We start from the raw sequence: 24,881 nt of genomic DNA, 5'->3' as shown, positions 1-24,881 counted from the left end.
ATTGTATAGCTAGATATCTCAGTTAAAACATTTATGAACTACACCCCAAAAGATGGAATATAGGCAATAATTCAAAAGAATCCGGTCCAATAGAGCAATTAAATAGCATTTTATCTAGGAAACTTTGCTTATATAATTATATGGAAATTCATAAAATCAGAAGTTAAAAGTACAATAAGGCCACACTATATCTGATAATCTTTTTATTTTGGAATCCCAATTCCATTCACAAAGCTCTTCTTCAAATCTCTTCCATTCTCTTCAGGTCTCTAATATAACTCTATCTCCTCTCTTACTAAGAAAACGCTTTAATTCCCTTGCAGAAATTTTTATTTTCACCTATTCATCTAAAAAAGCATTTAGTAACTATTATGGGATCAAGCACAGAACCAGGTAATGGAGATACAAAGACAAAAACAAAATATTGCCTGACTACAAAAAGTTTGTTTTTTATTAGGGTGGAGAAACATGGGTGTAAAAAATTAAATACAAATTAATTTGGGGGGTAAGGGGGTAGGAACAACACTGACAATTGACATCAGATAGCCTTCCTGAAAGAGATTCTAGGAAAAAGATCTATGGGAAGAATGCATTCCAAACACTGGGGACAGCCTATTCATACAATAGCCTAGGAGACACTTCTACACAAGCTCAGTGACATCCTCTTGTTGCTGAAGCTCTTTTCTATACTCTAGGAAGCTCAAGATCTTTTCTATACTCTAAGAATAGCTAGGAAAATATTCCTTTGTTAACTGATTATATGACTCATTTCATTCCAATACTGAACTTCCACTAATATAGAGGACCAGCTAGACCCAACCCTGCTAATCCTACAATTTTCCCACTAGTCAGGACTCCCTCCACGCATAACCTGGTCCTGTTAGTGCCATTATACCAACTCTGCTTTTATGCTAACTGCCCCAATGCCTAGGATGGCTTACCCTCCTCACCTCAGACTCCTGACTTCCTTGAGTTCTTTCAAGACTCAAATTCCACCTTCTTACTTTCTTACTTATTACTAGTATCTTCTCTCTGAAATTATGTTCCATTTACCTTGTATCCATAATGTATGTACTTAGTAGCTAATTTTTCAAGTTGTCTCCCATGAAAATCTGAGTTGCTTGAAAGCAGAAAATTTGCTGTTTTTATCCTTCACACCCTTGATGCTTAGCAAAGTGCCTGACATCATAAATCGTTAATAATTGCTTGTTGACTGACTGACCAAATGTAACAATATCTGTGAGTTCATTTGCTAAGACACATACAAGAATTGTATGAACACAACCACAAAGCATTTTCACAGAAATACTCCCATGGATTCAACTACTATCTCTATGTAGATGATCATCAGATTTGTCCAGTCCTAACTTTTCCAATGATCTCCGATCTCCCATCTCCTAGTGGATATCTTGAACTGAATTCCTACAGAAATCTTAAATTCAATATATCCAAACCTTTCCCACTTCCATCATCATCCCTTGGCCTGCCAGTCATTTTCTTTACTTTTCACACTCTTAACACTTTCAATCTGATCAGATCCTGCTGTTTCTGCCTTCATAATACCTCTCACAAATGTCTCCTTTTCTGAAACTGCCACTTCCCAGTAGAGGCCTTCATCAGCTTATATCTGAATCACAGCTTATAGGCAGTTTTCTTTGGATTCCATGTCTCTAAAATCCCATCTTTAACAAAAAGCTTTCCTTATTATTCTCTTTTCTTCTAGTACCTTCCCCCACTGATGAACGTCCATCAATCTTGCTTCTGTCTTCTTGTCTCCTCCATTACATTGTGTGCTGCTTGAGTGCAAGGGCTGTATTTTTTTCTTTGCATTCCTACCACATACCTTGATACAAAACAAGGAATTAACTACTGGATGACCAAATGACCTAGGATTTCAGAGCTCTGATGATCGCTGTCTACTACTTCAAGCTGTCTTTCATCTTGAATCAAAAACAATTCCCTAACAGAACTTTTTTCAGAAGGCTTTAGGTTCCCTCAGAAAAGATAGAGAGGGAAATAATGACCTGGAGATACTGTACTAGAGAATCCTGATCAGGACAGGGTTGGACTAAATAACTAGGGTCCTCCTCCACATCGGTCATTACAGAATTCTATTAATCTTCATTTGGTTACATTCCTCAGGAGTTCTCCATATCCCCCCAAAATCTCTTCATGCTGGAGGATTATTTCAACCCTGAAAGGCTCACTGCTTTCTTCAGACCCTTTTCTTTCTGTTGTAATGACATCTCCTAGAATCTCTATTGAAAGAGGGGGTCAGATCACAGGTCTACATGAAGAAAAAAATACTCAGACTAAACTCAAAAAGGAGGATAAAGTTAAGAAAAATAAGGAATTAGTCTCTAAAGTTCAATTTATTCAGCTTTAAAATATTATGATTTGCAGAGATTGGCAAAAAGTTAGTAAAAGTATAGAGACATTCCATAGTTCTGTCCTAAAAAGATTCATTCTTCCTTTCAATAAGATGTATTTAGATATCACTCCAAGGCCATTTTAAGCTCTGTGAGACATTCAGTTGCTATTTGTAAATGTTCTTTTAATTAAAAAAAATTACCATTTATTATTATATTTTGTTTGCTATAGTTTTTCCAAGAGACCTAAACATTAAGAGCAGAACCTAAAATTAAGTTTCTCACAAGCGGTGTTTTCTTGGGTCTTTCCTCAAAATTCAATCAAACAAACAAAAGCATTGTATCCTGCACTGGGAGCAATTACCTAATTGTAGGTACTCATTTTCCTATCCATTCCATCATGATTGGAACAGAATTAGCATATCTACTAAAAAACACCCTAATACAACTAGATTAGTCAAGTTTTATTCTCTGAGATTCACCATTTAAACCTAAAGGTGGAGACCATTCCAAAAATTTCTACACTTAAACTGAGAAAGAGTTGAACTTCTTTTGGTTTTCTTTTCATATATACATTATTAGTCTTGTTTCAAGAGTAAAGAATCCCCCCCCCCAAAAAAAAATTAAAAAACTCAGATACCATCAGCTCTGTCTCTGGGGTAGATCACATTCTCTATCATAAGTCCATCAGAAAAGTTATTTCTATATTTTTCCAGTTTGCTGATTATAATTCCTCCATCCATTCCTCCCCACATTTATTTTATTTTTTTCTCTCCTTTCACTCCCCCCTCTTCAAAAGTGTACTATGGGTACAGTGGTAGAGTGGACAGAGCACTGGCCCTGGGGCCAGGAGGCCTCTACATCCTACCACAGGGACCCATTCCCTTTCCTCTCCTTTTTCCTTTAGATTTCTATACCCTATTAAGTATGTAGTTGTTTCCTCTCAAGACATTTCTGATGAGAATGAAGTTTCCCTCATTCCTCCACATCTACCCTCCCTTCTACTCGATCGCAATAGTTTTCTTAACTCTTTTACATGAAATATCTTAGTCCATTCTGCCTCTCCTTTCTCTTTCTCCCAGTACATTCCCTTTTCACCCACTGATTTCATTTCTATAATATATTATACATTCAAATTCAGCTCCCTCCTGTGCCTTGTCTATATATACTCCTAACTGCTCTAATAAATGAGAAGGTTCATATGAGTTATATCATCTTTCCATGCAGGAATATATGCAGTTCATCATCATTAAATCCCTCATAATTTGCCATTCTTGTCCACCCTCTCTTAGCTTCACCTGAGTCCTGTACTTGAAGATCAAATTTTCTGTTCAGCTCAAGCTGTTTCAATACAAACATTTGAAATTTCCCTATTTCATTGAATGTCCATCTTTTCCCCTGGAAGAGGATGTTCAGTTTTGCTGGGTACTTGCTTCTCGATTACATTCTAAGCTCATTTGCATTCTGGACTATTATATTCTAAGCCCTACAAGCCCTTAATATGGATGCTGGTAAATCCTGACTGTAATCCTGACTGTAGCTCCATGATATTTGAATTGTTTTGTTCTGGTTGCTTGTAATATTTTCTCTTCAACTTGTAAGGTCTGGAATTTGTCTATAATATTCTTGGGGGTTATTCTTTTTGAATCTTTCAGGAGGAGATTGGCAGATTCTCTCAATTTCTATTTTACCCTCTGCTTCTAGGATATCAGGGCAATTTTCCTGTGGAGAGTCTTTAAAAATTAAGTCAAGACGCTTTTCCTGATCATGATTTTTCAGTAGCCCAATAACTTTTAAACTGTGTCTCCTGGATCCATTCTCTAGGTCAGTTTTTCCAATGAGATATTTCACATTTTCTTCTAGTTTTTCTTTCTTTTAGTATTGTTTTATTGTTTCTTCATTTCTTTCAAAGTCATCAACTTCCTTTAGCTCCATTCTACATTTGAAGTTGTTTTCTTCAGAGAGCTTTTTTTTTATCTCTTTTAATATCTAGCCAATTCTGCTTTTTTAAGGTATTCTTCTCATTAACTTTTTGGACTTTTTCCATTTGACCTAAACTAGTTTTTAACATATTTTCTTTGGTATTTTTTGGATCTCCTTGACTAAGTTGCTGACTTGGTTTTCATGTTTGTCCTGGATCTCTCTCATTTCTCTTCCCAATTTTTCCTCTACCTCCCTTATTTGATTTTCAAAATCTTTTTTTATTTTCAAAATCTTTTTTGAGTTCTGCCATAGCCTGAGTCCATTCTTATTTTTCTTGGAGGCTCTGGATACAGAAGCTTGGATTCTGTCATCTTCTGAGTGTGTGTTTTGATCTTCCATGGGAATAAAGAAATCATCTATGGTCTGGTTTCTTTTTTTTCTGTTCACTCATTTCCCCAGCCTGTGCCCTGGTTTTGAGGTGCTTCCTGAGTTTTTGAGTTGTTACTTGGATACCCCCACAAGGTCCTGTTTCTTCAAGGTCTTATGAGAGGCTCTGCTTGCCCTCCTGGCCTGTGCTTTGGTCTGTGGATGACAAGCACACCCCTCTGTCCTGGAACTGTGAGGAGGGTCCCTACTCCACTCTGGTAGTTTGGGGGCCCAAATATGGACAAAGCACCAGAGTCCTGTCCCAGGGACAGAGGAAAGACCTCAACAGTCTTCCTCCACCCCCTTATCTTCTGTGGAGTGAGTGCTTTGGGAGCAGCTGCTGGGCAGCTCCTTGCTGGGTAGCTCTATGGGCCTGCTTCTGTTTTCTGGGATCTGGGTTGTGCTCAGGGTTATGCTGGCCACGTTCACTCCAGCAGAGGTTTCCCTGTTGATCTTCCAAGTTGTTCTTGGTATTTCTTGGGTTGGCAGGTCAGGAAACTACTTCTGCTGCTATGAGATGGTGCTCCCGGGGACCCAGGCACCCTGTGGACTGGAGATCTTTCACTCCTGCCTGGTGATCCTGGCTGTACTGCTGCCCCTTCCAATCCTGTGGAACAGAACCTTCCCATAATCTTCCAGGTTACCTTGGGCTGGAGAATTGCCTCACTGGATCTTTCTGTTGGTTCTGTCTGTCTCATTTAGTTATAATTTTAAGGTTTTTGGAAGCAAGCCCTGAGAAATCCTGTCCTCATACCTACTAGTTTCTTTTCTTAAGAAATTACATTGAATAGCAGCTAGTTTCCCAGTGGTTAGAGCACTGGCCCTGGAATCAGGAGGACCTGAGTTAAAATCTGACCTCAGATATTTAATAGCTGTGTGACCCTGGGCAAGTCACCTAACCCCATTCCTTAAATAAATTTAAAAAAAATTATATTGCACCAAAATATTTTATCATTTAATACCCCTGACTTCACAATATCTCTGCAACAAAAGGAATATCATCCTGTTTTACAGAGAATTTTTAAACAAAGAGGCAAGCATTTGGCACACTGATGATACAGGTCAATGGTGTAGCTTCAAAAGCATTCCAAAAAGATGTCCTTTTCACTGACTTTGCTTTACCAATTAAATATCTGCTAGTGATAGTCGTAGCAGTCTTGGCATGGTTATAGCCCACTTGCTGTGGGATATATAGCAGCTGCTCCAGGCTCAGAATTGAATTGTTAAGGTTTCTGGAGCAGACATAAGAATCAGAAACTGAAGCAGGTAAAAGCAGCCCTTGTCTGAGATTGAATAGTACTGTCAATGGAAAGAAAGAATTGAAGGCCAAAAAAGCTATAGTTCTGGGTGGCATGATTGTTGTACCATTGAAGTAGAGAAGGAAATCCTGGAGAACACATCTGTCTCCCAGAGCTACTTCCAAGTGAACAAGAAGGAAATTCTACTAATCCTGTTGGCTTCTGTGAGTTATCTATTCAGAATTCTACAATATCACATAATAAATAAGGAAAAAACCTCATATTTCTTAAGTTGGGCAGTTCAGTTGTTCTATAGAAGAATGTGAAGCTTTTGCCATGCTGCAATCAGATGCTTAGATTAAAAACTATTTCTGGATAGTATTTGGTATGGTATTTTTACCTTTTTTGGAGACTAGAAAATCCAGCTTCAATATGGATTGAAATCTTATGAAAACATTTAATACTCTTCTATTATTTCATACTAATTCATTTAATGAATATAAGCTTTCTATGTCTTTTAGTTGTCAAGTAGAATGCCACAGTGCTTCATGTGTGGCCTTAGTTGGGTGATTGGTTGGTTAGTTGGTTGGTTCTTGTCCTTCCTTTTCAAAGAAGATCAAAATTAAATCACTATATTTGAGACAAATTACAGTTTGTGTCTGACTATAGGTGATCAGATCAAAATGAGCTCAGAATGCTACAACAATATGGGCATAAACAATCCACATGAACACCTGGAGTGGATTCTCTAAACTTACATAAGTTTGAGCTGCCCCAATTCGGCCTTCATCATAGAATGCAACACCCTCACAGATGAGGGCATGCCATTCTGGATGGTCCTGTGCCAGTGTCTCCCATGCTGTACAATCAATTCTAAAGTTCTTCAATGAGAAGTGTCTCAGTATTGCTTCTTCTGACTGCCTTGTGAGCACTTGCCTTTTGGCAAGCATACATCTGGCATTCACAATGTGTCCAGCTCATTGTAGTTGCATTCTCTGTAGTAATATTGAAATGCTAGGTTGTTTAGCTCAAGAAAGAGCCTCAGTCTCTGTTATCTTCTCCAGGCAGGTGATTTTCAGAATCTTCCTAAAACAATTGAGATGGAAGCAATTCAGTTTCCTGACATGGCACTGGTAGTCCAGGTTTCACAGGCATTTAGCAATGAGGTCAGGACAACAGCTCTGTAGACATTCAGTTTGGTAGTCAATCTAATACCGCCTTGGAAAGGACACTGCCAAGGTAAATGAATTTGTCTACAGTACTCAAAACTCCATTTGCTATAATCAGTGGTTCCTCATATGGATGGTGTGGTGCTAGCTGTTGGAGCACCTGGGTTGAGTTAATTGTTAGACCAAAATTAGCATAAGCAGCAAATTTTGTGGCTTTGAGTACAAAAATAAAAGAAAAAAGAAACTCCTTAAAGGAGTTTATTCAAATTATATTCAATTATATTCAATTCTATGCAGATTTCACAATTATATTCAATTATATTCAAAATTATATTCAATTCTACACAGCTTTCACAAGCTTCAATAGAGCAGTGGGAAGTGACAGGCATCAAATGGTCCCATCTAGTCAGGAGTTAGTATAACATTGCTGATATAGGTCATTTAAAATCCTTCGAGTTTACCCTTGATGGAGTAAGGCTAGTTGGCAGAACTCAGCAGCTTGTGAATGTCATGTTACAGGAGTACAAAGATATTCACTTGAAAGTAAATACTATATAATGAAATTTAAAATAAAGTACATGTCTACCCCAGAGATACTTCCAAGCATGAGCATACAAGGAAAGAAGGAAAAAAAGTAGAAAAATAAAAAACAGCAAAGAACTCAGAAGTACTTCTGAACTGGGTCAGCTTTTTTTTTTTTTTTTTTTTTTTAGTTTTTGCAAGGCAATGGGGTTAAGTGGCTTGCCCAAGGCCACACGGCTAGGTAATTATTAAGTGTCTGAGACCGGATTTGAACTCAGGTACTCCTGACTCCAGGGCCGGTGCTCTATCCACTGCGCCACCTAGCCACCCTGAGTCAGTTTTTAAAAGATTTTTTTTATTGCAATCATCTAATATTTCAAATAAGTATTTATAGCATTTGATACCAGAGTAATAAAAATGGTCACATACTATTGACATGTTTCAATTCAGATAGGAATACAAGAGAAAAGGGACATAAAGGTAGCAAACTAAAATAATAGTAGTCCAAAAAATAATCTTAGGAGCAGTTAGGTAGTACAGTGGATAAAGTACTGGCCCTGGAGTCAGGATGATCTGAGTTCAAATTCAGCTTCAGACAATTACCTAGCTGTGTGACCTTGGGCAAGTCACTTAACCCCATTGCCTTGCAAAAACCAAAAAAAATGAAAGAATCTTGCCAGTTTTCTTATGAGATGATTCAAAGCATTTAATGACATGCTAAGAACCAATAAAAATTCCTTCTGATTGAAGTGGAAATTCATTGGAGTCTATCATTCTAAAACTCCACTTAATACAGTTCTGGCTAATATGTGAACTAGATAAGGACCTAGGGAACTAATATGTTGATTTCAAGAGTATTTCTGAGCATTAATCTCTTCTAAGTGAGTTACTTGTAAGCCTTCTCAGAAATGAACAAACCTTTCCACTAACAAGTAACTGGGTAGAACCTGAGCACATTGTAAATTAAAATTGAATCATACATTGGCTTTGGGGTTTAAAGTCACAGCTGTCTGGTTAAAACTAAATGCAAATTACAGATGAATCCTTGCTCCCTCTCATACTTTTAGAATAGTATCTGTGCAATTTCAGGATGTTTCCCCCTTTTTTATTTATTTTATTTATTTTTAAACATGATAAAGTAACTCAATTTTTATTTATTTGCTTAGAAGGTAAAGGCACCTAGGTTTTTTTTAAACATGATAAAGTGACTCCATTTTTATTTATTCTCTCAGAAGGTAAAGGCTCCTGGGTTTTCCCCCTTTTAAACCACAAATTTCATAAATTAATCAAGATTCAACATAGTATGAAAAGAATTTGGAGAATATAAAAAGAAGACATCAAGAATTTAGAATTAAATTTTGATCTTTACAACTCAATCAAGTCTACTGAAATTAAAAATATTCATAAAGCATAAAACTGTTAGAATACCAATAGGTTCCAGAGCTACAAAAAAAAAATTCAACAAACAATTATTAAGTGATTATTATAATAGGAAAGGCATTGTAGATAAAAAGATAAAACAAATTAGTTGCTGCCTTAAGGTGAAGGGTGCTAATAAAGCAAAATTTGTTTCCATCTGGAATCATTGAAAGCAGTACTTTTCAAACTCTATTCTGTATGATGTGTAGAAGGTTTTATGAGAATACAGATGTTAACAAATAATTCCTTTTAAAACATTTAATGTGCAATCATAGATCCAAAATTAGTTTTTCAATGTAAGGAAAATTTACAATCTGGAAACAAGTTTAATTACCATTATATTGCTCCTCATTACACAGTTATCCTAGGTCCAATTCCCATATTCTATGCTAAAGTCCTTCCTTACATTATATATCTGAAAGTATTCCTTGAGTAATTTAGTTTGGAAATATTCATCATGACTATAGATTCTAAGTACCTGTAAGGGAAAAAAAAGAGTTCATGACTAAATGATAGAGAGAATCAAGGGAGAATAATGAAATTTTGATTACACAAAATTAAAGTTATTTTGCACAAACAAAAACCAATGCAGCCAAAATTATAAGAAAAAGTTAACTGGGAAAAGATTTTATAGTAAGTTTTCCTGGAAAAAAAGGTCTCATTTCTCTAATAGAGGAAATTGAGTCAAATTTCTAAAAGTTAAACTATTTCCCAATTTATATATGGTCAAAGGATATGAATGGGCAATTTTCAGAAAAAGAATTAGTTAATACTTAAATACATCACTAAAAGAGAAATAAAAATTAAAATGACTCTGATGTGTTACCACTTCAGACCTATCAGATTGTCTAACATGACAGAAAAGGAAAATGTGAAGAAGGGATGTGGAACAAAAAATTGAAGCTACTTATTACTGGAGGAGTGTAAACTGGTCCAACCATTCTGGAGAACAATTTGGAACAATGCTATAAAACTCTGTACCCCTTTTGAACAAAAAATACTGCTAGGTCTGTATCCCAAAGAGATTAGAGCAAGCTTTTTCTGTGGTGGCAAAGAATTGGTAACTGAGGGGTACCTATCAAGGGGAAATGGCTAAACAAGTTGTGGTATATGATTGTGATAGAATAACATTATTGTGCTATAAGAAATGACAAAGAGGATGGTTTCAGAGAAACTTGGGAATATTTATGTGAACTGATACAACAGCAACAATGCAACAAGAATCAAATGTAGATGCTTTGATCAATCTTCCAAGACATTTGAAGGACTCATGATAAAAATGCTATTTACTTCCATAAAACTGATCAATTCTGCATACCAAACTATATTTTTTTTAAACTTTATTTTTCTTCTTTCTTCTCCTCCCCACAATATGGCTAATGTGGAAATATGCTTTGCATGATTTCATATGTATATATGAATTGTATTGTATTTCTTGCCTTCTCAGTTGGGTGGGGAAGAGGCTGGAGGGAGAGAATTTGAAACTGAAATGAAAATAAAATGAACAAAATCAGATATCCTATTTCCTCCTACTTAAGTAACAATAAAATGATTCATTAAATGAGAATATAATCAAATTTCAAGATATAAAATTGGAGACTTAATGGAACAATGCATTAAGACCAAGAAACATGGAGTTGCTGAAAAGTTAGAAGTCATCTAATCCACTGCAGACCCAAAGGCTTAATCTCATCTACACTTAGCATTTCTATAGTAAATCAATCCACACAAATTTTTAAAATTACAAAAAAGAACCAGCACACACACACACACACACACACACACACACACACACGTGTGTTTTAGTAGTTTGTTTGTTTTTAAACATCTAGTTTACTAATACATCTCTTTCTTCTACTCTGCTTGCTACCACTCTGGTCCAGTCCTTTATCAAGTCAAGCCTGATTTACTTCAAGAAGTCAATTAACCCTGCACACAGACTTTAACCTACTGCTATTATCAAGGCTCAGAACTGCATCACAAATTTTTATACTTAAGAGGGACATTTCAGCAGCCAAGTCCAACTGATATCCAAAAGGAATTGATATTATAACATAGTTGTCAAGTAGTCATCCAGCCTCTGCTTCAAGACCTCCAAGTAGAGGGAACACACTACCTCTCATGGAAGCCAATTCCACTTCTGTATACTTCTATTTGATTCAGTTTCCACTGATATCACAAACCCAAGTTTTCCCCTTGGTCCAAACAAAACCAGTCCAATCTTACTCCACATTATCAGTCCTTCAAATAACTTTGATGTATTGTGCTGCCCTAGCATCTTCTCTCCTCTCCATCATAAATTTACTCATTTCTTTCAACTAATCTTCCTTATCAACAATTCAAGGCCCTTTACCTTTCTGGTTACCCTTCTCTGAATACTGTAGTTTGTTAATTTTTTTATATGATAGCACCCAGAACTGGAAACAATATTCAATTACTAATAGTGAAACTATCAGATCCTTACTCTTGAAAGCTAGGTTTCTATTATCGCAATCTAAGATGACTAAAAAATTGGGAGTTCGAAAAGACTTGAGATGATGAGGGCTCAAAAGAGGATAGTCCACTAAAAATTGCAAATATTTTTCATTTACAATTACTGGCAAATCATATTTCATCTTTTATAATGAAATCTTTCCCTAACTCTATGACTGCCCTCCCCCGTCTTAACATTTTCACTCAGCTCAAATTACCTTATATTTAGCTATGTTTTTAAGTATATAGTTTCCTCCCACTAGGATGTAAGCTCCTTGAGATCAGGAATAATTTCATTTTTTTGTCATTTGTATTTCCATTGAGTGCAATGTTTCTGGAAAATATGCTTTTATGTTGTCCTGAAGGCTATTTATGGGCAAAGACATATGACATATGGTGCATTTCAACTACTCAGTGCTGATGGATCCACATTGATTAACAATAGGGATACAATCCTAGAGAGATGGGCTGAACACTTCCATAATGTTCTTAATAGACCATCAATCAATGCAAAAGCCATTGACCATTTACCTCAAGATGAAGTCAATCAATCCCTAGCTGAAGTTCCAACTGGAGAGGAGATTTTGAATGTCTTTAGGTTTCTTTCAAATGATAAAGCACATGGTGCTGATTCTATTCCAGTTGAGACCTACAAGGTGAGGGGTACATTGCTCATCCAAAAACTGATTGAAATTTTCCAGGTTATATGGCATGAAGAGGTTACCCTCCAAGAATTTAAGGATGCCTCCATCATCCATTCTATAAAGGTAAATGGAATAGATTATCTTGTGACAATCACAGGAGTATTTCTCTTTTAGTCATTGCTGCTCAGATTCTTGCCAGAATCCTTCACTTGGAAGATAGTCACTTCCCTGAGAGCCAGTGTGACTTCAGAAAGGGTAGAATAGCAGTCAATATGTATTTACTACCTAACAACTCCAGGAAAAATGCCAGGAACAGAACAGTGGTCTGTATACAACATATACAACATTTGTAGATCTGACCAATGCCTTTGATATACCATCAGGCTTATGGAAAATTATGTCAAAATTTGGTTTCCCAGAGAAGTTCATCAGTATTGTATGTCGTTTCATGACAACTTTGCATGCTTAGGTTCTGGATAGTGGATGATGCTCTTGAGATTTCCCAGTCACCAATGGAGTGAAATAAGGCTGTGTCCTTGTATAGCATGATGTTTTCAGCCATGTTATCAAATACCTTCACTGAAGATAAACATGGTTTCAAGGTCAGCTACTGCATTAATGGCAAATTCTTCAACTTGAAAAGGCTACAAAGCCAAGACCAAAATGGAGAATTGTTGGTGCATGATCTTCTATTTGCAGATGATTGTGCCTTCAATGCAGGTTTGAAGTATGGATCGATTCTCTGTTCTTGTGGAACCATTGATTACAAATGGAGAAGTTTTGAGTACTATGGACAAGTTCACTTACCTTAGTGTCCTTTCCAAGGAGGTACACATTCACAATGAGGTTGACACATGCATTGCCAGAGCTAGCTCAGTATTTGGGAGATTCCAAAAAAAGTGTGGGGAAAGAGTAGGATTAGACTAACTACCAAACTGAAGGTTTACAGAACTGTTGTGCTGACCTCATTGCTATAATGCCTGTGAAACCTGACAGTCACCAACGGTATGTCAGGAAACTAAATATCACTTCCATTTAAATTATCTTAGGAAGATTCTGAAGACCACCCAGCAAGAGAAAATACCAGACACCAAGGTCCTTTCTTGAACTAAATTGCTTAGCATTCCAACATTACTACAGAGAATGCAACTATGATGGGCTGGACACATAGTTAGAATGCCAGACATATGTTTGCCACAAAAAACTATTTTATGGAGAACTCACACTAGGCAATTGCTCTCAAGGGGGTTAGAAGAAGTGATACTGAGACACCCTGAAGGTCTCATTAAAGAACTTTAGAAATAATTGTACAGCATGGGAGACACTGGCACAAGATCACCCAGCATGGCGTGAGGGTACTGCACTCTATGAGGGAGATTTTAAGCAGCTCAAAGGAAACATGCCATATATAAATTTAGAATACCCACTCCAGCTAGTTGTTCATATGGAGTATTTGTTCCTTACTTGTGGTAGAGCATTCCGAGCTTGTACTGGTCTAATCAGCCACAGTAGGACACACTGTAATTTGTCTCAAACGTAGTGATGTCATTTTAGTCTTGGATAACAAAGGTCAAGAACTGGAAAATATGGTAACTCAATGACAAATTCAAGAGAACTTTAAATATAGTAGACTCTTAATTTTTGTTGAATTTGATTGAATTGCATAGAATATACATAGATATGTTGAATATCAAGTTTTTAAACACCTTAGTATACAATTTAGCACATTCTTTTTTATATTTTTATGATCTAATAAATTTAATATACCTGTGGATGACCATTTCAAGCAGGTTGTAAACTGCTATAGGACAGGGATCACATTAGCATCCAAAAACAGGGGCATGAAAGAGCTCAATTCTTGCTGAATTCAAGTAAGTACAAAGTTATTTATATTGATTTTCTACTTATATTTGTTCTCACCAATATAAAAGTTCTGATTTAGTACTAGAAGATTTAGATTTGAACTTCTATGTGCCACATAGTCGACATTAAGTCAACTTTTTTAGACCTCCATTTTCATATCTGCAAAATGAAGAGATCTGAATAGATGACCTCCAAAATACTTTCCAGCTGTGTAACTCCATGGTTCTACATTAGATCCCATCTAAGACTCCACTTCCTCATTAATGCAGATAATTTTTATTTTTCCATGTCACTTTATAAATGATTTCAAGTCTCATGAGAATTTTTTAAAGATCAGATGACAAAATGTGTAATGGGCTTTAAAAGTATAAGGTGGGAGGACTCTGGGGCTCTGACCAAATACAGATCTTGATTGCAGTCAAGGCCCCCCCATAGAACAGCAGGGGCCCCCTCCACTTCAGCCCCGTGGCAGAGGGGGGTGCTTATGGTCATTCACAGACCAGGAGGGAGGACAGAGCCTCATACACTGAGACCCTCATGGGAGTGTCCCAAAAGCTCAGGAAGCACCCCCAAAACAGGCTCAGGCTGGGAAAATGAGCAAGCAGAGAAACAAAAGTAACACCATTGAGAAATATTTTGCCTGTGAGCACAAGAAGGATCAAAATACTCAGTCTGAAGATGAGGAAGCACAAGCTCCTGCATCTAAAGACTCCAAGAAAAAACAAATTCTCAGGCTATGACAGAGCTCAAAAAAGACTTTGAAAATCAAATGATGGAGTTAGAAGAAAAACTGGCAAAAGAAAGGAGAGAGATGCAGGAAAAACATGGAAATGAAGTCAGCAGTCTAGTCAAAGAAATCCAAAAAAATGCTGAAGAAAATAGCATGCTAAAAACCAGCTTAGGCCAAATGGATAAAACAATTCAAAAAGTTATTGAGGAGAAGAATGCTTTAAAAAGCAAAATTGGCCAGATGGAAAAAGAGATAAGAAAGCTCTCTGAGGAGAACAAGTCCTTCAGACAAAGAATAGAATTCAGGGAGATAGATGAATTTATGAGAAATCAGGACTCAATACTTCAAAACCAAAAGAATGAAAAATTAGAAGAAAATGTGAAACATCTCATTGAAAAAACAACTGATATGGAAAACAGATTTAAGAAAGATAATTTAAAAATTATTGGAATACCTGGAAGTCACAATCAGGAAAAAGAGCCTTGACATCATTTTCAAAGAATTACTACAGGAAAATTGCCCTGATATCCTAGAAGCAGAGGGCAAAATAGAAATGGAGAGAATCCACAGATCCCCCCTGAGAAAGAGATCCCAAAAACCAACCCCTAGGAATATTATAGCCAAGTTCCAGAACTCCTAAGTCAAAGAGAAAATATTACAAGCAGCCAGAAGAACACAATTCAAATACTGTGGAGCTGCAATCAGGATCACACAGGACTTAGCAGCAACTACTTTGAAAGCTCGTAGGGCTTGGAATATAATATAGTGGAAGGCAAACGAGGTTAGAATGCAACCGAGAATCAACTACCCAGCAAAACTGAATGTGTTTCCAGGGGAAAAGATGGACTTTCAATGAACCAGGGGAATTTCAAATGTTCCTGTTGGAAGGTTTGAACTTCAGATCTTCACTCAGGTGAAGCATAGAGATTGGAGAAGAGGGGGAAAATATGAGAGACTTAATGATGATGAACTACATGTATTCCTGTATAGAGAAATGACACTGATAATACTCATATGACCCTTCTCAGTTAATAGAGCAGGTAGAGGGAGCTTTTATAGTTGAAGCACAGGTGAAAGCTGAACTTGAAGATAAAATATGGTGTAAAAATGGAGTCAATAGAAAAAAGGGGAATGTAATGGGAGAAAGAAAAAGGAGAGGGGGAATAGGCCAAGATATTTCATATAATAAGATTTTTCTTTATTACAATGAGCTATTGCAATGATATGGAAGGGGGGAGGCAAGGAGGAATGAGAGAATCTTCGCTCTCATCAGAGGTGGCTAGGAGAGGAAACAGGATATATACTCAATGGGATAGAGACATCTGGAGTAAGAAGTAGGGGGGGACAGGGGGAAGGTGTGGGGATGTGAATGAAGGAGGAGAGGATGGACCATATGGGAAGAGTGGTCAGATATAACACATTTTCTTTTGTACTTCTTGCAAGGGGCTTGGATTGGATGGCCTGTCTGGGACCATAGGACCAGGTGGATTCTGGGGCTAAGGGGTGGTATGGGGGCTCGGGGCCTCTTGGCTCCAGGGCCAGAGATCTGTCTGCTGTGCCACTCAGCTACCCTACAGCAGAGTCAGAGTGAAAGGAGAGAAAAAATATAGTACATGGTGGTGGAGAAGTACGAAAGGAGGGAGTTGTGATCAGCCATGGCAATGGTGGAAAAATATGGAAGTAACTTTTGTGATGGACTTATCATAAAGAACGTGATACATCCACAACAGAGTTGGTGGTGTTCGAACACAGACTGAAGCACATTTTTTCTTCTTATTATTATTTTGGAGGAGGGTGCATGGCAAATGGGGCTGGGTGGCCTGCTTGGGGCCATATAGCAGGGTGATTGTTGGGTGTCTGAGGCTGGATTTGGACCCGGGTGCTCCTGGTTCAAGAGCCAATGCTCTGTCTACCACCCAGACGCCCCTACTATTATTACTATTTTATTTTATTTTGGGTCTTTTTTTTTGTTTTTTTTGCAGGGCAGTGGGGTTGAGATGGCTTGCATGTCACATGGCTGAGTGATTTGTTGGGTGTAAGGGGCACGATATGGGCTTGGGTGCTTCTGGCTCCAGGGCTGGTGCTCCATCCACTGCGATACATCTGGCCATACCTACAATTATAACTATTATTTGTTTAATTTTAATTTTTTCTCTCTCCTTTACTTTATCACTCAAGCAAGTCTGTATTTTTTGGGGGAGGGGGCATTTTGTTTACTCTTAAACAAGAATATTTTATTAATGTATTAAAAACATTTATACAAATGACAATAAATAAATATTAAATTTCAAAATAAAGTGTAAGGTGGTGGTAGGGAGACAGGTAGAGAGAGGGTAGATTTTAGTTAACTGAGATAAAATAACACTTATTTTAAAATTTTTTTCAAGTATAAGGTATTATATTATCTGTGTGAACTACCATTTTTTATAACTATGAAAAATACAACTGGATCAACAAGTTACTTTGTACCACTCAAAAATACCTCATTACTAAGTCTTCTTCAAAATGATTGTACTGTCTTATGTGATAGTCTTCTCTGTTCTTATACTTCTTGGCCTGATTGCATCTGACATGACTGACTACACTCTTCTCCAGAATGCTTTCTCTTGAATTTTCTTGATACTATTCTCTGATTATTTCTCCTACCTAACTGATTACTCCTTTAAGTTTATTCTCTATCATACACCCCTTTACTGAGGGTGTTCCCCAAGGTTTTGTCATGAATCCTCCCCTCTCTCACAGTTATCCAGTTCCCATGAGTTTAATTATGTTTATGCAGATGACTCCAAGATCTTATTACATATCCAGCCCAAGTCTCTCTGTGGTGTTCTAGATCTGCATTAAGACATTTCAAATTGGTTATCTCAGAGAAATGTCTTAAAGTCATTATAACCAAAAGAATGTATTTTTAAATTTCCCTATTTCTATCAAAAGCATCTTTTCAATCTCCCGGGTTTCCAAATTCAGGGATATTCAATCCTTCCATCTCCTTCCAGATAATGAAACATTTGACAAATCTTGCTATTTCTACATTTACAATATTCTTCACATTTGACCTGAACCTTTCTCTCTCTCTCACACACACACACACACACACACACACAAAACCACCTAAAGGTCAAGCCCTCCTTACCTCTATCTGGACTACTACCATTAGCCTCCTACTAGATTCACCCTGCCTCAAATCTTTCTTGACTCCAATTAATCTCCTATATGAGAGTTCAAAATGATTTCCCTCAAGATTTTTCTATATCACTTGATACTTGATAAAACCTAGTGATAACTTCATTGCCTTTAGAATAAAACATAAATTATTTTAATAGGTGTATGTGTAGGCTTTTGGGGGCTCACAAACTGGCCCCAACCTATTTCTCCAGCTCATTTATACATTACTCTCATTTACTCTAGAGTCCATCCAAAACAGCTCTCTACATCATTTTGACACCTCTGTATTGTTAGAAAACACTCCTTTCTCATTGCCTCAAAAATTATTTCACTTCTTTCAATATGCAATTCACCTTACAGACAAAGCCTTTCTTGACTTTTCCCCCAATAGCTAGTTCTTTCCTTAACTACTTCAAAGTTATTTATATCTATTAAATATGTACTCTGTATACATATATAATATCTTTATAATATCTCGACCCCAAAAGAAAGCAAACTCTTTCAGAGTGTACAGTGTTTCTTTCTTTGGTTTTTCTATTCCCTAGCACCTAGCAAAGCTATGGTGCATGGGCACTTAATACACAAATGTTCTGTGACACTTAACACATGCTGTTTGTCTTAATAGCCTAATATCATTTAACCTATATTTCTGGCCATAAGGTCCCTAAATAGGAAGAACAACTTGTCAGAAGCTGAACATGAGGAAATGTGAGGTAACTGGGAAGGATGAGAGAAAAGAGGAAGAAGAGAAGAATATAGTACAAACTCAGGACCACAGATTTAGACCTGGAAAGGAATGTAGGGACAATTTAGTTTTAATTCCTGTTTTCAGATGAGTTAACTGAGGGTCAGAGGTCTCACATCAAACCCAATTTCCCTGACTGGAAATCTAAACTCTTTCTATTATGTCAGAATACAGCACTTCCCCTACCAGGTTTACTCTAAGTTGAGGAAAGGTGTGTAGATGCACTAGATTTCTCCTATCATAACTAGGTAAATGTAAATGTTCAAGTTGACATAAATTGTAGCTTCAAAGTAGTTTATACAATAAGCATTACTATTTTTGCAATTCTTTTATTCCTGAGGTATACTGAATTCTAAAAATAAGTTAAGAGTATAGTGAGTCAAATTGTAGGCATAGTCTTATAACAGATACACAAACAAAATGGGTTGCACTCCCTTTAAAATGAAAATTTCTTTTTTATATCTTACCTGTTTACCCTCCTGGGACATTTGTCTGGTTTAATATCTACCTCATAGAGATAGACATCAATCTTTGGGATTTCAACTTGGAAGCAGTTGGCCAACAGCTTAATGGGTTTGCCCATGGTGCCATAGCCAGGACGTCTGGGCACCATGAGCAGGGGCTGTGCCCCAACGGGTCCTGCTAGGAAAAAGAAAGAGAAATATATCATTAAACCTTACTAGGGTCAGAGATTTAGAGGAGGGAAATCTTAACTTGGGATCTATAAATTTTATTTTTTTTAAATTATAGCTATTTCAATATAAATAATATTTTATTTTATGCATTTAAAAATATAATTCCTCATTTGCCTTTCCTCTCCATAGACTTAATCCTTTGTGATCTATTAGCTAGTTATGTTGCTTTCCTATCCTTTTATTTCTCCTAATCCCTTCAATTTATAAACATGCTAAAGTGATTTGGGGAAAACTATTATTTTAAATAAAATGTGGTGTTCAAATGTGAAAAGAAAATATAATTCCTAAGAAATGGTTGTTAGGTTTCACTAGACTGCCAAAATGGGTCCATGGCCAAAAAAAAAAAGATGAAGCAGTTTATAAATCCCCATTCTACATGATTAATATTTAAACTGTCATATCCAAGTGGAGGTAACCTAGTATTTAATAGTTCCTAGATCTGGGCTTGTTGCAAAGTTATAAAATTTTGGATTGAGGGTTCCTTTGCATTTAGAATGAAAAAAGTCAAATTTGACAGGGTTGCCCATAATTGCATGTCATATCTACTTAAGAGATAATCATCCTAAAACTAGTGCGCTATCCACACATAGTGAATTTCAAAGGAGTCATAAGACTGTCCAAGAGCTTAATATTCAATGCATTTTAAGAGTTGAGGAGGTGAGGTACTATGCTAAGTACTAGGAATCCCCTTCCCTAAAAAAGGCAATGAGTTCAAAGTCTAATTGGAGTGGGGGGAGAGGAAAAAATACACAACTATATACAAACAAGTTATGGATAGATACAAACAAGTTATGGATAGATACAAAGAAGTTATGGATAGATACAAAGAAGTTATGGATAGATAGTAATAGCATTAAAGATAAGCAAAAAAAGTTTCTCAATAGAAAATGAGATTTTATTTGAGACTTGATGGAAGCTAGGGAAGTCAGAAGGTGGAGATGAGAAAGGAGATTATTTTAGGTCAGAAAAAGAAAAGAAAAGAAAAAAATCCAGAGTCTAGTTATGTAGTAATACTACATTACTGAGTTCATTGAGGGGATTTAAGACATAAGACTAGAAAGGTAGGAGTTGTGAATGTCAAACAGGACTCTTCTTTGATCCCAGAGATAATAGGGAACAAACTGGACTTTATTGAATGGGGGGGAGTGACATGGTCAGATTAGACTGGGAGAATGGTGGTGCCCTTGACAATAATAGGGAACTTGGAAAGCAGAGTGAGTTTGGGGGATGGAGAAAGAGGAGTTCTGTTCTACAGAACTTTTTTAAAAATTACATTTATTTTATTTTTTGTACAAATGATTTTTTATACATTACTAAAATGTTCTTGTTTAATATATAATACCCCCTCCCCCCAAAAATATAGACCCTCATGAACAATAAAGTAAAGGGGAAAAAATTAAAATCAAAATAAAAAATAATAATAATAGGGGCAGCCCGGTTCTAGAGAACTTTCAAACTCCCTCTACTCAATTTATAAGCTTAAGAGAAAGTTTCTTAAGATCTGTAGGTCTGTTTGATTCTAAAACTGGCCTTTTTGAAACTATACTACGCTACCTCACTAAAAAGAATGGCAAAGCCCCCCTCCCCCACATACAATAATTACAAGAGGGAGATTTAAGTCTGATAAAAATCTACTGAAGGAGGAACTATACTTAAGGAGATTATCTAGGCCAACCTAGTCTTCATAGTTCTTCAGGATGCCCTGCTGACTTTATTTCCTCAAGTCATTTTTTTTTTTTTTGCAAGGCAATAGGGTTAAGTGGCTTGCCCGAGGCCACACAGCTAGGTAATTATTAAGTGTCTGAGGCCGCCTTTGAACTCAGGTCCTCAAGTCATTCTTAAGGACTAATTGAATGAATGGTAAGGTCATTAAAAATGTAAGACCACATCTGCAGTGACAGTCATCCTTATGTTACTATATTTAATTATTTTTGAAGAAGGTACTAGGTTGGTGGTCTGTGTGATTAAGCCTACTTGTTGAATCAAAACAGAAGAAAAGGAGAATCTACATAGAAATACACTGGAGAGTCTATCCTTAAGTTGCTCAGGCTGTCTTGCTATAAGATTTCAATCTTCATCCAACCACAGCCACAAATCAAAACGGAAATTCACCAAGTTTTGGTAATATAAAGAGAATCTAAGTGGTCCTTAACCTCAAAGAGAATAGAACACATACAAAGATATAGATCACACTAAGCTGTACCAAAAGAGAAATAAACATCAAAATATTCCAAAGAAACTTTTGAAAAGGGAAAATATGATAATGGAAGAAAATATAATAAGGAAGAAATGACACCTGAGCTAAACCTTCATAAGAATTCTATAAATAAGAGGTGAGAATGAAGTGCTTTCAGGATTGGAATATAGTGAATATTGGCACTAGAAAACTGTGTTAATAATGGCTATAGCACTTTGAGGTATGCAAAGTATTTTCTGTATTTTATATTTGCTTTCCCATCTACTTATGTAACTCATTTGATCCTCATAATTATGTACTATGTGAGGAATGTGTTATTATTCTCATTTTGTAGATGAGGAAACAGACAGGTTAAGCACCATGCTCATTAGCAAGTATCTGAGGAAGGATTTGAACTCAGTAGGTCTTGCTATCTCTGCGTCCTATATTTTTCCCCACAGAGGTATCAAATACAACTCTGCATTACCACCTGTGGTCTGCAGGAATCTTTACATACAGTTTAGTGGCCCTATTTCTCTCTGAGTTTGACATCACATGCTCTAAACAGCTAAAATAAAGCTAGAAAGGTAAGGTAGAGTCAGATAGTGAAGCTTAAATGCCAGGCTTTACATTTTAATGGAAAGGCAACAGAGAACTACTGAAGGTTTATGAATAGACATTGATAAGCAAAAGGAAGGTTTTTTTTTCTGCCATAGCTGAGTGAAGAACGAATCAAAGGGACACACTAGAAGTATAAAAGACCAATATGAAAGCTCTTTCATTATTTTAGCCAAGTAGTGATGAAAACCTCAATTAGGAGAATAGTGGTCTAAGTGGAGAAAAAAAAAACCCAATGCAAAATATACTGTCAAGATAAAAATTGACATGACCTGGCAAGTGATTGAAAATTTGGAGTAAAGGATAAGCAATTGTCAAAATTCATACACTCAACAAGAAATAAGGGTGAAATAATAGTTAACACTTTTATAATTAAGGTTTCCCAAGCACTTTATATTAATTATTGTATTTGAACTTCACAACTCAGGGAAGGAGATATTATTATTTTGTAGATAAGGTTATAAAGCTAAATGACTTGTCCAGGTTACATAGTTAGAATCTAAAGTAGGATTTGATTTTAATCTTCCTTAACTATAAATCTAACATTGGATCCATGAGTGAACTGAAGAAGATAGGTAAGGAGTTACACAGGACAGTATATTTTTCAGATGAGAAACAGAGGCCCAGAGCAGTTAAGGAACTTATCAAAGGCAGCCAAGTATAATCCTGGTAGTGAAGTGGCAAAACTGGGATATTAAGTTCTTCTAACTCAAAACCATAATTTTCAAGTATTAATGAAAGAATCAGATAGATCTCTAATAGGCACATATAGATATTAAGAGGAATCAAATTAAAGAGAATTAGAGATGGAAGGAACCCCAATGGCCAACTCACACCTCAAAAGAACCCCCACTCAACAGACCATCCAAATCTCTGTCAAGTCAAGAAGCATTTATTTATTTGTTCATTTATTTATTTATTTAGGTTTTTGCAAGGCAAATGGGGTTAAGTGGCTTGCCCAAGGCAACACAGCTAGGTTATTATTAAGTGTCTGAGACCAGATTTGAACCCAGGTACTCCTGACTCCAGGGCCGGTGCTTTATCCACTGTGCCACCTAGCCGCCCCCAAGAAGCATTTATTAAACACCTACTAACTGTCAGGGACTGTGAGGACACAGTGAATGTGAAAAAACAATCTCTACTCTCAACATGCAAACAGCTATGGGGCAATATTAATTGGGGACAGTTACAGAGGGGAGGCATGAAGATTAAGGAAAATTAGAAAAGGCTTCTTGCAAAAAAAATTAAAGTAAGCCAGGAGGCAGAGTTGAAGAAGGAGAGAATTCCAGGCATGGGGGACAATCAATGAAAATATCTATAATCAAGACATATACTGCTATGTACAATAAAGGACACAAAGGCCAGCTTCATTAATTACAGAGTACTTAGGCGAAAGGATGGATGTGTAAAGCCTGCAAAAAAGGTAGGAGGGAGCCAAGTTATGAAGGACTAAAAAAACCAAACAGATGATTTTATATTTGGTCAAGCAGGCAGTGCAGAGTCATTGAACAACAAGGTGACATAGAAAATCAATTTGACAGTTAAGTGGAAGATGAACTGCAATGGGTAGGGAATGGAGGCAAGGAGACCAAACAGCACCTTACTCTCCCCACCCCTTTTCCTTGCAGTGACAGAGGCTTCTTGTTTGCTACACAAACAAAAAAACTCCATCTCTGGACTCCATCCAGCCAGACTCTTTGGCTCTCCCCCTTTACTGAAATGCTCTCCTTCCTCCACTCTTACTGATCTCCCTGGTTTCCTTAAGTTCATACTAAATTATTTCCTATTTATTCCGTATAGAGCTTATTTTATATGGATTTGTTTGCAAGTTATCTCCCCTATTAGATGTAAGTTCCACAAAGTGTGGACTTGTGTGTTGTCCCTTTTTGTGTGCCCTGGGCACACAGTGTCTGGCACATAGAAGGCACTTAATAAATTGAATTTCCCAACAACATTTTAATATGATTCTTGCTGATTTCTGAACTTTAGTCTACTGTTGAATTTTATAACTCTGATTTAGACAGAAGAAAAGAGCAAGAAAAAGGAAGTGACGGCATTTATTGTAGATGACTTTCTCAAGGAATTTGGTCACAAAAGACAAGAGAACTATGAGCCTATGTTGTTGCTGTCAAGTTCTCTCAGTCAAATCTGACTCCTTGTGACCCATTTGAGGTTTTCTTGGCAAAGATACTAGAGTGCATTGCCATTTAGCTGAAAAGCTGAGGCAAAGAGGATTAAGTGACTTGTCAATGGGTCACACAGCTAGTAATCAACTGATGCCAGATTTGAACTCAGGAAGATGAGGCTCCAGGTCTGAGTCTATCCTGACTCTAGGTCCAGTGCTCTATCCACTGGGTCACAGTGAAGTCAGAAGTTCAAAGACCATCAGAAGCCATCATATTTTCAACCATAAATGATGTCGACTAGTGAGCAGGTGGCATTAATTCCATGACCCACTCAGTTTTTAAGTCTTTCAAAAGTTTTCAAAAAATAGGGTCCTAGGGGGAGTATAGTTCCAGAGCTGAATAGTATAGACAATCAAGTTACAATAGACCATCCTTTCAGCTTTACTGTACTGCTGACACCAAAAAATTATCAAATTGACCATTGCACCACTGAGAGATAATACCTATTGCCAAAGAACCTCAGTATTATGGGATCACCCACTTATCACCAACCATCCTGATCTATGTCAGGTCACTGGGCT

At 36.8% G+C, this 24,881-nt stretch overlaps 1 protein-coding gene across 3 annotated transcripts in view; it reads right to left on the bottom strand.

Annotated features, from left to right (window-relative positions):
• The window catches only part of LOC141508692 (protein argonaute-3), a 96,359-nt gene that overhangs the window by 59,242 nt on the left and 12,236 nt on the right, over positions 1-24,881 (bottom strand). For 2 of the 3 annotated variants that reach the window (XM_074217526.1, XM_074217527.1), the window contains exon 2: positions 19,153-19,324. In XM_074217526.1, the coding sequence (XP_074073627.1) occupies positions 19,153-19,324 (172 nt within the window). Of the gene's footprint in view, positions 1-19,152; positions 19,328-24,881 lie in introns of all 3 variants that reach the window. The other variant, XM_074217525.1, reaches the window with a different exon arrangement.

Source organism: Macrotis lagotis, chromosome 1 (assembly GCF_037893015.1).
Source record: "Macrotis lagotis isolate mMagLag1 chromosome 1, bilby.v1.9.chrom.fasta, whole genome shotgun sequence".
In the NCBI taxonomy this organism is placed as follows: Eukaryota; Metazoa; Chordata; class Mammalia; order Peramelemorphia; family Peramelidae; genus Macrotis; species Macrotis lagotis.
This window is presented reverse-complemented; position numbering and strand designations above follow the sequence as displayed.